We start from the raw sequence: 17,740 nt of genomic DNA, 5'->3' as shown, positions 1-17,740 counted from the left end.
TTTATTGACTTGCGTTTCTTACTACTCGCACTCGGTCTGGCCATTTCGGGGTTCTCTCCGCTCGTTCGGGTCCGGAGGGAGGAGAGTGCGCGCGGAGCTCTTTCAAATGTTAAAAGACGGATCAGGAGGCCTCGCTGTAGCTCCTCCCCCCCCCCCCCGACAACTCGCCCTCCTCCTCCTCACTGATAAACACAAGAGTGAGGCTGCAGGATTAGCTGCACTCCCTCCCTTCTTGATCCCTCTCTCTTTTATTCCCGCCGAGTGGAAGATGGTTGACTGGGCTGGATACGTGCGTGCGTGCGTGCGTGCGTGTGTGTTAGCTTGTCTGGCACCAGCTTAGCCAGCAGGAGGCCATTGTGTTGGAAAGGCGGGCCGCAGCCAATCGGGGGGCCCGACGAAACTTTATTACATCTGTAAGCATTTAACGCCTTAATTCTTGACAAAAAGAACACACGCGAGGTGCCGACACGGCGCTTTTGCCACTAGAACGGCGCCGCACAATTACCAACGCTCGCTCTTTTACTGGAAGTAAATGTGAGAATTGCGGGGGGGGGGGCGACGAACCAAAAAAGAAAAAAAAAAAGACCACAATGCTCTGAGAATGTGTTGCGAGTTGTTTTTATTAAGTGACAAAATGAGATTGCGCCGATGGTCAAGAGTGAACGCGAGGTCAGAGCGAGCCGCACGGGGGCCAAACTCAAGTCCAGATGCAAAAACTGCACACGGAGACGTGAGAAAAGGCGCATGGACGATGCGGGGTTCCACATGAACGCTCGTTTGAGGTTCAAACGCCTTCAAGAAACGGCATGAAAACAAGGAGCTCTTGCAATGGTGCAAGAAATACAACATGGAACAAATTGGCACATGGCAAGTTTCCACCCGACACGATTCTGCCGCTTTACGTTGCTGCCGGGCTAAAATGGCCGCGCAGGTTCTGGTGCCGGGTGGAATCTTTTCCGCGTGCGAAAAGAAGGAGGACGCGCGACGAGACGGATCTTCACTTGCCTGGCGATAGAGTCGAACCGAGGCTCGGCGGCGGGCGGGCGTCTTTCGCTAAGCTTGAGCTCCTTTGCTCAAGGTGACGAGCAGAGGGTAGTGCAGGTTCTCGTCGTAGGCCTCTTTGCCTTCTTGCAGCATCTGAGCGCCGACACAAGACAGAAGCGGCGGCGTCAGGCCACAAGACGGCCTCTTTTTCACTCGCGGTTCTTTGCTTCGGCTACTTTTGTTTGGGGTCGCCTTCCCCGCCGCCCCCCGTTATTTGGGGGCCTGAAAATTGCGGTCGCCCGTTCGTTATTCCGAGAGGCGTTTTGCAGCTTGTGTGCCTTTACCAGGAGTAATTGCCAATTGTTTTATTTTGGGAGAGGATGACATCAATCTTTTTTTTTTGGGGGGGGGGGGAGGGGGGGGGGGTCGCTACTTGCTGTAAAGTTGTTGAATGTCCTTCTCAGAAGTGCCCTGTGAGTTTGCCGCGCGGCTACTTTTGGGCGCTCGGCTAGCTTGCGGGCGACCTGCTCAACCACTTGCTTGGCTCAATTCTTGCAGGCCACACCCAAGCCTCCCGCCGCCTTGGCGTTATCTCCCCTCCGGGGGTTGAACCAGTGACCCCCCCCCCCCCTACACCCTTATATAGAGAGAAGAAGGGAACAGGGGGGGGGGGGGGAGAGCCTTCAGCCACAAGGGCTAATGGGCGTGGAAGGGCAGCTGCCTGTGTAACCCCCGCCCTCGCCCCGCCGGAAGAGCACTGTGTTGAGCAGCTTTCACATTAAATGCCGGCGGGCGGAAGGAGCCAAGGGGGAGGAAGGGAAGGAAAACAGGTGAGGGAGGGGGGCGAGGACGGCTGAGAGCTGGCAGAGGTGAAAAGTTTAACAAGCAAAGCTGTTCCTCCTGATCGCGGGCTGCCTAATCAGCGTCATGGGTGGCTGCCCAAATCGCCTCCCCGACCCCCCCCCCCCTTTTCTCTCCGTCAACCTCGCTTTTTTGCCCCCCCTCTGCAAGGTGCGAGTCATTTCTTTCAGTGCCACTTCTGTGCCCCCTCCCGCTCTCTTGTACGGCCTCTTCATTTCGACGTCTCCTCTCGGCACAGCGGGGGGGGAAGCGGAAAAGGCGGGACTACGGAAGGGGGTGGGGGGGGGGCGGGGGGTGTCTCTATTCAAGCAAAAGTCATGTTTCGACCCAACGGTACCACTCGGTTCAATGGGGCACGCGGCCGTTACCGCTGCACGTTTGCTACGCCGAGAGAAGGTTGCTCCATTTTTGCCCCCCCCCCTCCCCCCTCCCCACTTCTCTGTAACTTTTCCTTCTTGGATCACTTGCTATTTTGGTCTCTAACCCGCCAGTCCATTTCAGTACCAGGTTACCTTCGTAAGCAGTTATGGTGGTCCCTCAATGCTCAAGTTTCGGGGGGGGGGGGGGGACCTAGCTCCCGGCACACTTTCCGTATCATGGCGCCGAGCTATTTCGGGAGGCAGTTCTTCTGGTGTCCAACTCATGATAGTGCCTGGCTCCTTTGGTACCTGTTTACTTGGATCCCATTTTGGAAAGCGGGTATTCTGGTGCCCGCTTCCTTTTCAAACCCGGATGCGCTGCCGGCGGCTCTTAATGAGCTTCGCATTCTGCTATCCGGTCTCTGTTATTTTTGCGCTGGCGATTTCTGCCCAAGTATTACGGGTCACACCTTTGGTCCATATTTGGGTTCTTCCTCCGTGCCCGGTTCACTCTGGCCGCCGGACCCTTTCACTTCCGGTTCTTTTTGCGCCTTTCGCGTTGTGTCTTTTCCTTATTTCGGAGGCCTAATTGAGTCGTGTGGTCGGTTATTCCGGGACCCAAATGCGGAGTGACACGGAGAGTCCCTTTCCCACCGCAGCCACGCCGGTCGGGAGCAACTCGAGAGTTATCGGCCGGCTCCCGAGGGCGCGCTTCCTTTCGAAACCGAGGCGTGAGCCAAAACGGGGCCTGCGACGGAATGATACGGATGCAAAAACGCGTCGCCGTGAATCAACAAGTGCGCCGGGGGAAACGGCGGCCCGAGTTTGGCGGCGGCGGCAACTACTCCTGCAAAAGATGGGAAGGGGAGGGGAGGGGGGGGGGTGGGGGGGGGGGGGGGAACAGGCGCTCCTGCGCCGCCCGCGAGAGCGAGAAATTAAAATTCATGACTCTCTCTTCACAAGCATTGCAGTAACAAGATTAAGATGGCGGCTCGGAAAATAGCGGCGGCATTATCAGGCCGCTTGCAGTCCCCTGCAGCTGCTTGCCTCTCTGGTCCGCGAGCGCGGGGATAAGAGGATAAGGCGCCGGGCCCGCTCGCCGCCTGTCGCGCACGCACCAGCACACACGCGCTCGCGCTTACAATTCGGAGGCTTACTTTTGCGACGAACAACGCAAGCTCGCGGGCCGCCGCCGTCGTCACAAAACGCGCACGCGCGTTCAAAAATTACAAAAAAAAACACACCAAGATAAGGCCATTAGGAATTTCCCAGGAGGGATGAAAATGTGCGCGTTCAAGAAGAGCCGCGACGTTGGGGAAGGTGAAGCAAAGTGAGCCGACGGCACACGCTTTGGGGCTGCCGCTCTAACTTGTTCGGGCTTTTTGGTTTGACTTCTTCCACAGAATCAAGCTTTTGCGTTTGGTTCTTTCTTCGAAGCCGACGTGACGTGCAAATCCCACAGCGTGCGTGTGTGTGTGTGTATTCCGCTGCAGGTTGTGATATTGTCCCGTTTTGTTTCTTGGCCCTCCCACTGCAAGTAAACACGTCTCGTCAAGGAAAGCTAATCTGAAGCGCAAATGAGGAGCAGCTGCTCATTGGCGCGCGCGCGCGCGCGCGCGCGCGCGTGTGTTTTACCGGCGTATGTTTGGGTGTGATATCATCGCGTGGCACGTTTGCGTGTCATGTCTGGCCAATACGCCTTCGAAGTGATGTCTGGTCTGTGCGAGCTGGTGATATCACTTTTTTTTTTTTTTTTTTCTGTCGCCGTGTGTCCAAGTGTGTAGGGATGGTCAGTCGCACGCACACACACACACGCGCCCGCGCGCGCACGATTGGATGATATATGTGTCCACCGCGCACACATTCTTTCAGTGTGTTTATCACAAGATAGGCAAAGGAGACTTCATCGCCTTCAGATGGGAAGGGGGACACTCCAAGCTGTCCTCATTTTTGTACGCGCCACCTCACCTCCCAGTGTGTGTGTGTGCGTGTGTGCGTGAACACGTGCGCACGCTTTGACGTAATCCCGAGCAATTCATTCCAAAGTATTTCCAAACGCTTGTAGTTGCACGAAAAGGTCCGCTTCAACCATTTTAATCATTAGCGACCATATTGCGAAAAACAAACAAAAACGACTTCGGACCCGCCTGCAATCGAGGGACGAGATCAGGGGTGGGCAAACTTTTTGGCTCGGGGGCCGCATTGACTTTTAAAATTTGACAGAAGGGCCAGGTCAGCACGAGCTATGGTACATTAAAAAAAAACTGCATTTGTTGACAGTCCATATCAAACATCAACAGAACAAAAGCATGAACGTACGTTATTAATATACTTTTTTTAAATGACAAAAGTGTTGTTGATGACCTATTTTAGCCTGTGCATCGCTGCAGATGGGTTGTGATCAGACCAGTAGAAGTAGAGCGATACAGAGGTACTAGGTGGTCGAAAAGATTGCCCCGCCCCCCCCCCGTGTTCTGCAACTTCAAGTCGATGCGCCACCTGGCGGTGAAATGCCTGTCATTACACGTCCAATTGAAATGAATGCAATCATTCACATCGAACCTTAATTGTGGACCGACCTTCGGCGGGCCGGATTAAAAAGACCAACGGGCCGGATTCGGCCCGCGGGCCGTAGTTTGCCCACCCCTGGACTAGATGATTTTTTTTTTTTACATCACCTCAATGAATCGTGTGTAAACAGACTTTTCGCAAGGATAAAATACTATCATTTTTGAAAATACGATGGTAACGTCTGTGCCTTTAAGAGGAGGAGCCCGGCGGGTGTCACGTGACACCCGCACACCCGGAAGGCGCAATTGAGCTGCGGTGTCGGCGCCAATTGCGCCGGCGGACCGCCGGCCGTCCGGCGGTCGCCGCGCCGCGCGGCGCGATGGCGCGTGAATGGAGAGCGCAGCGGGACGCCGCTTCTTTTGAACCGGGGCGCTTTCCGCGGCAGGTTTCGGCGGCGGGCGCGCCATCCGATGCTGGATTGAAAGACTTATTGACAACGGAGATGAATGGCACAAGGCGTCGATTGGCTTCCAAATGCCGCTTGAAAATCAAAGACCCTCGCACGGCTCATCTCGCTCGCTCGGTTGTTTTTTTTTTTGTTTGTTTTTGCAGCCCGACCATTCCATCGGCACCGAGCGGCTGGATCGGTTGCGCTGGTGGCGGTCGCTTGTTTTGATTTGTTGCTCGAGCGCTGTCGATTCCTCCGCCGGCGATCGAACGAATCACCGCGACGCGCCACCGGTGCTTTTTTTTGGTTTGTTTTTCACTCATTGGCGGAAAGCATAAAAAGGACGGCGGTCGTACCTTGAGATGCACGTCCCACACCTGCGCATCGTACTGCCGGCGCTGATCCACCAGGAGGCCCGCCCGCCCGGCCAGCCGACAGAAGCTGGCGAGGGTGTGGCCTCGCCGCGGGGCCAGCACCAAGGCCACGCCCTGGACGGGAAGAAGAGCGTCAACGGCGAGTTCGCCTCAGAAAGCCGCGCGGCCTTTTCATTTCCTCAAGGCGGCAAATGCGAGCTCCCGAAAGCACGTGGCCCGCGGCGGGATGAGAATCCACGTGCTTTTCGGACGAGCGAGCGCTCGCGCGGCGAAACCGTGACAACGATTTGTGGCTAATTGAAGCCTTCCTGTCACCGAAAGGCTTGAAAGGAAACGTCTTTGCGTGTGATCTTTCCTCCGGTCGCTCTTCAACTTTCAAGTGTAATTGGCGCGCCGTTTTCCGGCCGCGGCCTCGCCTTCCTTCCTTCCTTCTCCTTGCGGCGTTTGTATTTGAATATCTCCTTTTCTCCAACTTCCCTGCGCCGTTTCTGTACTTGAAACGTGAGGCGCTCGCCTCAGATGAAGAGAAATCTCAAGCGTATCTCTTGCGACCTTTTGCTTCCATTGCCACCAGAACATGCCGGTGCCCCCCCCCCCGTAGAGCGCGGTCTTATCGCGGGGCGAAACGGGAGAAGTCACTGTTGGGTTGCTAGCATGAAGGGGAGCCGGGAGGCGGAGCCGCGCAGATCAGAGCGCCGCCCGAGCATGAAAGCGCGACACGATATGAAGCCCGTCGCATTATTAATATGCGCCGAGGCCTAATTATGACTGAGGAGAGCGCAGAGCTGATTTAGAGGAATAAGCACAGACAGCAGACGCGGGCGCACTTACGTTGGGGCGCAGTAATCTCCTTATGGCACCCACCAGGCTGCTTCGGTATTGGTCCAGAAACAAACTGGGAGAGAGAGCGAGGTTAGCGCGCATTGTCGTCATGGCGGCTGCTGATAATTCTTTTCATTTCGTAAACAAATCCACTGGCAGGATGACACAGCCCCCCCCCCCCCACAAGAATAATCCAAAAATGGACATATACAACAAGTTGCCCGAGTTGAGCAGCAAGGTGCGCATTACGTGCGCGTACGTTCACCAAAAAAAGCGCGTGTGGAGGTGAAACAGGAAAAGAAACCTGCAAGTCGCCCCGTAGAGGACAAGGAACCCGATTTGCTATTTGGCCGATCAAAGCGGATGCCGCACTGTCAAAAACGTTCAGTTTTGTCATTTACAAAACTCAAATTGAAAGTAAAAAGGTCTCATCATGGAAGGAAACTCGATGAGTGCAGCATAAAAAAAGATATTTGTTGAATTTCTTTCCGAGGTGCACTCTGATCCTCCAAGCATGCTGCCATTTTTTTCCCTCATGCTTCCTGGACACATGGAAAACCCGCGCCAACCATCTGAAAGTCAAATCTCAAGTCCACGGAAATGTTCTGCGGATGAAACGTTGCACTTGAAGCGCACGATTGCAGCGGCCATCGAAAAACACAAAATCAAGTCCGCGTGTGTGTGTCATAACGCGCACTCCATTGAAATCATGTCTACATTTAAAAAAAAAACGCCCCCACCCCCACCCCCACCCCTAAAAAAAAACCTAACCATCATCTAGCCAGATGCAGTCTGATCAATGTGACTAAAGTGCAACAATACAGATTTGGCATAATTCGGCACATCCCACTGCAGGATGCCACTGCAATCTGGACCCCCCCCGCCCACCCGTCCGATACCTTTGGTCGAAACGTTACTCCAAAGTGCATCACGTGTTTGCGGGCGGGACAGCGACGCGGCGCGAATAGCGAAACCAGGATGTGCGCACGCCGAGTTTATTATTGTTGCCGGGGCGGACGGGGGGGGGGGGGGCGCGGCGGCTTGAGCTCGATTCGCCTTGAGAGGGGACAAGTTTGCGTTTGCTTTAGTTTGCCGCGCCGATCCACTCGCAGAGGAAGAGCGGGCGGCGAACAACAACAAGGAAGCGAGCTTGCTCGGGCGGAGGCGCCGCCGCCTCTGATACGCACGCACGCTAAAGTGCAAGGGAAGGACAGCGGGTCACTGGGGGGCCACCGGATAAAATGAGTCACTATCGCCGTTTACAAAAAAAAAAAAAAAAACCACAGTGTTGGGGAGGGAAGAAGCAAAACGAGATTTGTCACATGGCCTCAAGAAGCGGGCGTTGTCAAACGGAGCGGCCCCGCCCCTTGAAGACCACCCTATTGTCTCCCGAGCGGGACACGCGGACACCGGGCGGTCCCGGTCAAAGTGCACGGCCGGCTATCTTTGTCGCCCTCCGGCCGGAGGAAACCGGTGACATCATCGGTTGATCCGAAAGGGAGCTCCGCCTTCGGACCAACCGGAAGAGAAGCGTCGGGAGGGGGGGGGGGGGGGGGGGGGGGGGCGGGACCGGGCCCCCGCAAAAGACAAAACGGACGCTCGCCAAAAGCCGTCGCGTCGACGATTTCGCCCCACTTGGCGACCACCCGAGAGGGCGGCAAGTTCAAAAACTTGCGTGAAAACGTAGCAATTTGGTGTCAAACGGAGGCGGCACCTACCAGTCGGCGCAGATGACCACGTCGAAACGGCCTTGGAACGCCGCCACGTGCGGCTCCCGCTCCCACCTCAGCACCCTGCGACACAACCGGGGCAAAGTTCAACAGCGGTGCGATCCCGTCTGCCTTGCAAACGGACACTTTCGGCCTCCTTTCAATGTCAATTTGTCAAACGCCATTCCATTTCATCAGCCGCGTGCATTTCTATCGAGGGACCCCCGTCGCCGCGCGGGTGTTTTTATTCGATTTGTTTTCAAGTGTAGATTGAAGCTGTTGTCGTTGTTGTTCGCCGACGTCACAAAGAGAGAACGCGCTCGTCTTTGGAGGCTGAGAAGTGCTTTTTGATGAGCCTTTTTTTCTCACTCGCGCTGTCCGATCGCCGGGATTATTAACTCATTCACTCCCAAAGACGTTTTTAAACGTCTTTTCAGACTCGGTCTAGAATTGGCTGCTACTGAATGAGTTAATTGGGCATTCTTAACACTCCGTCAACAAAATCCCGGATCGCAACAGGGGGTCGCCCCCCCACTCCCGCTCCTTCCGTCTTCCACTCGCGGGAAAAGGCGCGGGAGGGCAAAAGTGTCTCGCGATGAGAGCGCCGCAGTCATTTGGGTCGGTACCGGGAAACGCGCGCCACCCCCCGGATGGCTCATCTCTCTCTCCAAACTCGCCTCACCTGGTAGAGACGCGCGTCGAGCCAAACTTGCCCACTCGCTGGTTTCTCTCGACGATCCCTCGCACATCTGACGGGCAGCGGTCAAGGACGCTTTGGAAACAGGGGGGGGCAAACCACGTCGACATCCGATGCTCGCTTCAATGGAGCGCTCTCCTTCCAAACGTTCATTTTCGAGCCTGTGGAATCGCCGCCGTTGTTGAAGTCGCGTACTAGCGGGCGTACTTGTCCATCTCGTTCGGAAGACTCTCCAGCTTGCGACTCAACCAGCGCGACGATGCAAAACAACGCCAGTCGGGCACGTGATGCGCGACATATGTCACGCGAGGAAGAAACGAGAAGACGTTCGCCAGAGTTTTTTCGTGCGGTCGTTGGAATGACACCAAGCGGAACACAATTTCACGTTGTGCGATGCGAAACACGAACCCCCCCCCCCCCCCCCCCGCAGGAACAGGTTTCATGACAGACAAATCGCCGCGGCAAAAAAGCCATCGGTCGCATCTCGCCGGGACACCTCGGAAAGCGGAACCGCTCGCGGCCTAAACTCGTTTCCGCGTGTTCGTTTTGGCTCCGCCCCATCACGCGGCTCCGCGGCCGACGCCGACGGGGAGGCCAAAGCGGCGCCCCGGCCCCCCCATCGCCGGATCAATCGAAAAGCTTTTAACCCGCACGTGCGCGCGGGCGCCGAGGCGGGCCGATGGATGCGGACTTGCCTATAAATCCACCGGCTTGTGGAGCGGCGCCGCCATTCAATTAGGATTTGCTTGTCTTTAAAGCCCGCAAAGGGACAAATCCGATCGACGAAGATGCCGCGCGACGAAATGAGAGCCACACAAAGGTGTCGAGACAGCATCGTAAAGAAAAGGAAAGGAAAAGATGAAAGGAGGCCTTCTCAGAAAGGGAGCCCACAGCTTCCGAATGCCACGCCTTCCCTTGCCTTCAAATCGGGCTTCCTAGCGGACAAGAACGAAGCGCTTTGCTAACGTCTCATCTTCTCATTTTCTCTCGCGCGCGCCAAAATATCTCGGGAATGAAAATACGGGCGTAAAAATTTCAAACCGATCCGGCCGTCTGGAATGAGGGCGGGGCGGTTGCGAGTTACGGCTCGACCGTACGGCCCCGGGGGGGCCGGGCTGGCCTTTGAAAGACTGGCGCCCCACCTGCGCGTCGGCGTGTTGTGCGCCGCCATGACAGCGGCTTACTGTAATCCCATCACCGGCGCACCACTGGGGGGGGGGGGGGGGGGAGGTCGGCGCGCGCGCACCCGCACCCGCACCCGCACACACACACAACCCAAAGTGAAAGAGAAGCTTTTCTTTTGGCGTTTTTGGGGGGGGGGGGGGGGGGGGGGGTAGCGGGTTTGCGACATCACCACAAAGACCTTTCCCGCTCTACGGTGCCACGTTGCGACGCCCTGTTCGCTCACCGATGGCGACCGCTCGCGATCGGGCAACACGTGCGGCCATCTTTTCAGAGCCGCTACGAGTGAGGTCAAAGATAGATGAAGCTCCTCACATCTGCTCCCCTCGCGGCCTCAAACGGCGGCCGTTCGCCTCCTGACGATTTCTGGGTGTGTTTTTGTTCTGCTGAAACAAAGCGGGCGGGTCAATGGTGCATTGTTGCCGCAAGCGCGTGTGCGTGCGTTATTGTTTTGTTCTTATTGTGATTGTTGCCGGCCGAGACACGGAAAGATATTGTAAGCGCGGCTAAATCTGGAAGGGCCGTACGGGTGAAAATGCGCATTTTTTGCACATTTCCTGCTTTTGTGGCGGCAAAAGTGTCTTTGCTTGTTTGTGTAGCTCCGGCGAAACGCGAGGGCCAGAGCGGAAAGGCAACAGGAATGACGACGACGACGGCGGCCGGCCTGCTCGCGGTTGCTGGGAAAGGTCGCCGAGACGGACGGACGGACGGACCTCCGAGTCGGGACGAACCGGCAAGTGCAGAACTTATGCGCGATGTGGCGGCAACTCCCCCCCCCCCCTCCACCCCCCCAAAAATGAGTCCAGATTGGAATCAAAAGAGCAGCGGCAGCAGAAGCTGGCCAGCGGGAGCAAAGGATACTGTCGACGCACTGCTCGTTGCCGTCCGACAGCAGCACTTCCTTGGCGTCGGCACACGCGGCCACCTGAAATAACGAGGGCAACGTCGGAGCACCGCATGGGCGCCAGACACCCTGCGACGCCCCCCCCCCCCCCCCACCGCCCCCTCATCTTTCCCCACTTCTATCTTCAGCCCATTTCTATGTCTGCATTATTTTAATCATTCAATCAAATCAGTCAATACTTTTATCATGGCGGCTAGCGGTGGGGGCCGCTATCTTGCTATCATTCTGTTCCGTAATTGCATTGTGACAGGGGAGGGGAGGAGGGGGGGCTGGGGGGTGGGAGATGATGGCAAGCGCTGAGCCTTTTCATTTGACGGCGGCTGTTTATCGGGCCGAGCCATCGCTCCCGCTCGCCGCTGTCACTCTGCGCTCGGCTCGCCGGGCCTGCCTGATGCCCTTCACGTAACTTTGCGGCGGCGGCGAGAGGCGTCGGAGGAGGGAGATGACAAAAAAAATAAAAAATGGAAGGGAGGCGAGGCGGAGAGTGGATAGTGCGTGCGCACGTGTGTGTGTGTGTGAGACAGATGTAGATAAAGAGGTGTGCGCTTAACTATAAGCCCTTTTGGCGTTCTCTCTCCCGCTTTCTGAATACATCACTCACTTTTTGTGTCAGGCTGTCACTTTGGCCGCGCGCGTTTTGCTTTGCATGCATACAAAGCCGAGGCGGCGTTATCTGTCAGCGCTGGCACGCGGACAAGAAAGAAAAGTCATATGTGAAGCATGCGGGGAGACACACGCGCACACGCGCGCACGCACACACATGTTCACGGCCCGCAAATTTTCCCCTCAATGACTCAAGTCCCGATTTTAAAGGCTGGCCCGGGTCACATTTGTTTGAGGATCTTTAGGAGTCTTCCGATCTGGGGTCGATGCTGCCGATTGCGATAGCGATCACCCGGACTCGGCGCGCATTTGGCAATCTTCCGATTGCTCACTCACGAATAATCGTGGACTCATCCGTCGAGTATTTCCCATCGGTGAACCGACAAATTCAATTCGGAGGAACAAAACGCTCCAAATTTGCCACGGGGTGTTACGGAGACTAGGGGGGCACGCGGGCTGCAAGGAGCAAGCTGCGGGGCGATCGTACATCGCGATCAGCTAGCGAAGGCATCGAGCGACATATGCCGATCGCATCCTTTTCCATGGAAATCGGCTGAAAAGGATCGGCGGACGATCAACCGGCCGGGCGAGCGCGCCCGATAAACAATCGGCGATTGGCGGCGGGCTGTGCGGTTGGCCCTGATCGACCGCCCCCAGGGCAGCGCGGCCCTCCCTCTGTGACCGACGTCGGGGGTTTGAAGAGCCACGCGTTGCGCGGGAGTCATGCCGCCCAACCGGATTGGAGCGAAATGGATCACATGACCCGTGGAAAGAAATCAAACTAACGATTGCCGTGTCGCGCGCACACACACACACACACACACAGGAGGGCCACGGAAAGGGAGACGCCCGAACGACGGATTCCATCTCCGGCCGGCAATGTCAAAAGACGGACGGCCGTATTGACTGGCGAGTGATGAAAAGCTGCTTTTTGCGCACGCGCCCGGTGTCCGTCCCGAGGCCCCTCGTTTTGCGAGGGCCCATTTCATTGGCCACCCCCCCCCCCTGCCGACGGGTGCCCGCCCGCGCGGGTCTTACCATGAGTCCAGCCAGACAGGTCATGCCTCCTCCTAACTCGCAAACGGCGCCCCTGAGAGGACAGAGAGGGGAAGACAGTCACTTTTTGTTGACAAGGCGACTTTGGCAGCTTGATGGACGGCCTTTCATCCGCCCCCCCCCCCCCCTCCACCATCTCAGGCCTTGTCCGCTTTCATCCCGGCCACCTTCATCGCTGCCTCCCTTTTTTTTTTTTCTCACTTTCTGTCTCAATGACCTTCACTTCGCCGCCCGATAATCAATAGCCGTCTTTTCCGTGAGCCCCCCCCCCCCTGCCCTCAGCCCAGCATCTGCAAAAACAGGAGATCAAAGGGTGACGTTCCACCTGCCGTCATCTGTCATAAGTCATATGAAAGTTAGGTGCTCAAGGGCCACTTCGGATTTGATTTATCGGCAAAAATCTTCAGGGAGAAAACCTTTTTTTTTTCTTTTTGCTATTTACCATAAAGCAGCAAAGCAATCAGTTTGTGAGATAGCTGAATTGAAAACAACAAAGGGCATTTTGATGATGTCATTTTAGCAAAGCATATTAGCATATTAGCATTTACACGCCTTCCTTCCTGTCGTACAATGACTTGGCCGGTAAATGGTGGAAATAAAATCCGTGAGATTGGACCAAGGGCTAAAAAAGGAATAACTTGAGATTTAGACGGGGCAAAAAAAAAAAAAGTCGCCGTTTATTTGAGGTGAGGTGATTTCTTTTTTCAGTACACCGGTCCATTCATTCATGCATTCATCCAATCATTGTGCGACATATTGGTGGCAAACTTACGTGAACATGTGGCGGTTGCGCAGGCAGTAATGAGCCATGGCCTCCTCGGATGGCCACACACCTGGGAACACACACACACACACACACACACACACGCACCAAGAGTCAGCCAAAGCAACCGACGACGGATTCCAATAAGACGTAAACCGACAGGATGCATCGTTTGTTTTCCAGCGCGCTTTTCCTGCCGGCTTCCGCTTTGCCTCGTCATCCAAGTCTTATTCTTTTGCACGTCTGTCTGTCTGTCTGTCCTAAATCCATGCGACTCATTGTGCACGTGTGTGTGTGTGTGTGTGTGTGTGTGTGTGTGAGACAGGAGGTCCACTGGGTGATAATCACAGCATGCAGGCCTATCTGGCTTATCACCGAGCTTCAGCCCTTCTCCTTCTGCTGTGCACGTAACACACACTTGGAGGCTCCGCTCAGACCCGCCATGTCAGTTACTCTCACGTGTGCACACACACACACACACACACACACACACACACACACACACACACACACACACACACACACACACACACACACACACACACACACACACTCATACCTTGGCACTAGAAGAAGCAAACATTCATTTGAATAAAAATTTAGCTTTCTGGCTTCGAAGGAGTCGCTTTGGCTTCGGTACATCGGTGCATCGGCGTCTTTGTGTGTGTGTGTGTGTGTGTGTGTGAGAAGTAGCGCGAGAGGAGAACAAGACGGGAACGCTTGCTGCCGCTTGAAAAGTGAGCGAATGAAGAAGAGGAGAGCAAAAAGCAGCAAGGGAGGGCGGAGAGGGGAGCCGCTCAATATAATAAGCGGCTTATGAACGCTTGCATCTTCAAGTCATGGGCCGGACAGCGGTGAGCGCGCGGGGGGGGGGGGGGGGGGGGGGCATCATCCTCGCACGCCTGCTTGCCAAGATGAGCCGGAGCAAGCGGGATTTAATAACGCCTATTGATAAAGTGTCCGAACGTGAGAGCGAAAGCAGACGTGTCAAGATACGTCCGAACAGCTCGAACGCGCTGACATTTGGAAAGGCGCCGGCGCCTTTCTGGCCTTCGGCCGGCGGCGCCGCCGGCCGACGACCGGCGCATCGATCGGCGCGCAAATGTGTCGCCGCTCTCGGCGTTGATATGCAAAGGCCACTCAAATCAAGTCATCGCAAAGCTTTTTCTTTTGGCTTCCCATTTTTCAAAGATGGAGACTTCTTTTTTTTAGCTTGACCCGGTGACCCAGACATCCTCTCGGGTGAGGGAATTAGCCGCTAAGCGAAGGGGATGCGGGGATCCCGCCGCAATTGGAGGGACTCCCGCCGGAAATACTAACTCGGCAGCTAAGCCGCGTGAAGCCGCCGCCGCTTAGGACGCAGGTAACGCGCCCCCCCCCATAAGTGTCGGCGGCTTGTTTCGAGACCTCATATCGGTACTCGCCCATCGCTCCATTAAGTATTAAAATAGTCATGATACGACATTTTACAATTAATCGAATCCAAATCTAATCAGAGCGACTGTCGTCATTTTAAAATCGGTCAAAAAAGGAAACGGTACGGAATGAAATAAGCAAGATATTCAATGACAAAAACTAAATTAAAAATGTGAATCAAAGATACCGTGAATTGAAAAATCAAACGATGACAACAGGAAACGATGAAACGGCTGCATCGTTGTTTCAAGACATTCGACGGGAAAGGGGAACGAGCGGGGCCGTTCCAAAAGGTAGACAAGGGCCCGTCGCGGGCGAGATGGTGTCAAGATGGGGGTTAAGTGTTGCTTAGCGCGCGCGCACTTTCATGTGCTTGGTCTCCGTCTCGGGGCCGTGCGACTCCCCGCCGCTCATCCGACCGCACATTAAGCGAGGCCTCAGATAATTCCTAAGCCTCCTCGGCGGCCGATCCAATAAGGGATAAGGCTCCGGGCTGGACATGATCAACTGACAATCTGTCCTCTCACACGGCTACTTTAGTTGCAGGCCGGGATTACCCCCGGGGGGGGGGGGGGGGGGGGGGCGCTTCACGAGATGGCCAAGTGTGTGCCGAGGCGTCAAAAGAAACACCTTGGTGCTCTCCCCAAGGTTTGAACGAGCCAGGAGCAAAAGGGAATTTCCGATGAGCGGACCGTTGGACTCGGGTGCGTTGGGAGACGTGGAAAAGCAGGGCTGGCTAGGGGGGGGGGGGGCTCTTGACAAGCGGCGCCCCTTGATGTAGCCATTGAAAATGGAGGGGCACCTCGCATCGCGTATCCCATGAACCTTTTTGGCGACGGCGTGCTAAGTGCAGTGTGAAAAGGCCCTTGACATCCACGGGGCAGGGGGGGGGGGGGTGTTCCGCTGCCATGTCAGGTTTGCGGCCCTTTACGTGGTCGCGTTAAGACTCATCCAATTTGACGCCACGGGCTAATACGACTGGCACGAGGGCGGCGGTGTTTTTCTTTGCTGATGTCAGAAGGCCAAAGGAGAGCCGGGGGGGCTCTGGGATCTGCATCTTAAGCCCACCACCGCAAACAATCTTGGCATGCGCGCGCGTGTGTGTGTGTGTGTTGTATTCATAAGTAAGGAGGTGGGGGGAGGCTCTGCCTTCAGGCCGCCCGTTTCCCCGGAGAGGTGCTGATTGGGGGGGGATATGAGGGCAAGCATCCTCGGGTGCTTTGGAGCTTTATCGGAGCCGAAATGACTTTTAGCGCTCCGTTTTGGAGCGCAAAGCTGGCAGCCATGTCTCCCGACGCGCCGTCACCTTCCTGGGCCTTAATCCCTCCTCTTGCTCCCCCCGCCTCCTTCCGTTGTCACTTCGAAAGCCACTTTGGTCTGACCGTTCGCAACTGCTGGCTTGGGATGCGCGGCCGTTTCGCAGACAAACTTGCACGTTTTCTTGTGGTTTGTTTTTCGGGACGGTGAAGCGGCGGAGGGCCAAAGTACCCGCGTGGAATCAAGTCGGAACGGGGCAAGAAGTGCGACTTCCTCGCGCTCCGGCGCCTCGTTTACTCAACTTGGATTCCCCCCTCACTCCTCCAACAAAACGCAACGGCGTTCCCCCACGCGAGTGTGTTGACAATCATCCCGGTTCCGAGTCTGCGGCGCGTCTCTGCGGGCGATCTCGTTCTTGACGAGCAAACAATGGCGCGTCGGAAGTAGGACGTGCCCGGGTAGCCTCGGGACACGCACGTTCTCACGCCGGCGGGATCCCCGCTTTCCACAAAGCCCGCGGGCCGATCGGCCGTTCCCGGGCCGCCGCCGGCCGCCGTCGGCCCGTTCAGCGATTGTGTGAGCGCGGCTAGCGCGCGGCCCCGTTTCCTCATCGCCCCCCCCGCGCCTCTTCTCAATCGGCCGGGCGGGGAGGAGCTTCGCCGGGGAGACGGACGCTCGACTTTTGTTCCCCAAAAACGTCACGGTGGAAAATGGTGACTTAAGGGGGCAAGTGGTGAGGAAAGCATTTTTTTTTTTTGCCACGGCGCGACGCCACATTCCCGCTCCTGCCCAACAGGAAGCGTTCCCTGGCTAAAAGGTGAATTTGCATTTGTTCGATGGGCGAAGGAGATCCAAGAAACATTTGTCAACAAGACATTTGGGCCAATGATGTCACTCCCGAGGCGCTGCGGCGGGCTGGGACAAAAGACGGACAATAGACAGCTGGCGGAGCCTCGAGATGTGTGGGCGGGGGCTACACACACACACGCACACGCAGAGGGTCGGTAATTGAGCGGGAGGAAGAGCGGCTCTCTCTTTCCGTTCGGGCGCTCCTCCCTCGCCATCAGCGGCCGGCCGGCCGCCTTTCCCTCCCGCTTAAGCGCATCGGCCTGCAAAACGAGGCCAATTTGTTGCCACCGGTGACCGGCGGGCGCCCCCGCGCAAAGTCAGCTGTCAATCAGAGCCGGCGGGGGTCTGCGATCGGTGCGGTCGGCGGTCGGCAAGAAGATCACGATTTGTTCGGAGACAATAGGGGTGGGACAAAAGATGGATACGCATCAAATACGGAGATTGCGGCTGCGTGATCGTCGTCGTGCAATCAACGCCAAAACAAAAGGAATCGACATTTCATGACGCCCCCCCCCCCAACGGTGATCGCAAAATGACAAATTACAGTTATGTATCTCCATGTGTGGAGGTTTCGCTTTTTTTGGGTGGTTTTTGATTTGATGATCTTCATGTTGTGTTGTGTTATTTTTGTTATTTTGACTTCAAAATGGCGCCGCGTGAGTGGCCGCCTTTCCAGCAGCTCCTAGATTTTGTTTTTCTACTTCTTCCTTTCATAACTTTGCTGCTGTGAATCTGGAATTTCTCCTTTGCAAGACTAATAAAGGTTTTCTTATCTTATCTTAAATTTGGTCAGAATATCAAACCGCCCTGCGCTTTTTGTTTTTTTTTTTAAATACGGGCAATCTCCAAATTGATGATCGGGGCTTCTTTGCTGTCGTGTGAAAATGTTGAATTGAGATTTGATCTGCTCATTTCAACTTGAGATGTTTTGGGGCGACGGATGCA

The 17,740-nt window shown here is 55.8% G+C and overlaps 1 protein-coding gene across 2 annotated transcripts in view; it reads right to left on the bottom strand.

Annotated features, from left to right (window-relative positions):
* Positions 1 to 602: 602 nt before the first annotated feature.
* The window catches only part of camkmt (calmodulin-lysine N-methyltransferase), a 44,924-nt gene continuing 27,786 nt past the window's right edge, over positions 603 to 17,740 (bottom strand). Inside the window, exons 4-12 of one of the 2 annotated variants that reach the window (XM_086122316.1) lie at positions 13,283 to 13,343; positions 12,493 to 12,544; positions 10,809 to 10,872; positions 8,751 to 8,817; positions 8,078 to 8,152; positions 6,369 to 6,432; positions 5,520 to 5,651; positions 1,006 to 1,137; positions 603 to 792 (exon numbers count right to left, since the gene is read on the bottom strand). In XM_086122316.1, coding sequence (XP_085978442.1) covers positions 1,054 to 1,137; positions 5,520 to 5,651; positions 6,369 to 6,432; positions 8,078 to 8,152; positions 8,751 to 8,817; positions 10,809 to 10,872; positions 12,493 to 12,544; positions 13,283 to 13,343 — 599 coding nt within the window. In that variant the 3' untranslated portion in view covers positions 603 to 792; positions 1,006 to 1,053. Of the gene's footprint in view, positions 1,138 to 5,519; positions 5,652 to 6,368; positions 6,433 to 8,077; positions 8,153 to 8,750; positions 8,818 to 10,808; positions 10,873 to 12,492; positions 12,545 to 13,282; positions 13,344 to 17,740 lie in introns of both variants that reach the window. The other variant, XM_086122315.1, reaches the window with a different exon arrangement.

The sequence above is a fragment of the Hippocampus guttulatus genome, chromosome 10 (genome assembly GCF_054856545.1).
Source record: "Hippocampus guttulatus isolate MCC_2025c chromosome 10, RoL_Hgut_1.0, whole genome shotgun sequence".
NCBI classification, from domain to species: Eukaryota; Metazoa; Chordata; class Actinopteri; order Syngnathiformes; family Syngnathidae; genus Hippocampus; species Hippocampus guttulatus.
The sequence above is the reverse complement of the archived record's forward strand: the minus strand, read 5'-3'. Positions and strand labels throughout refer to the sequence as shown.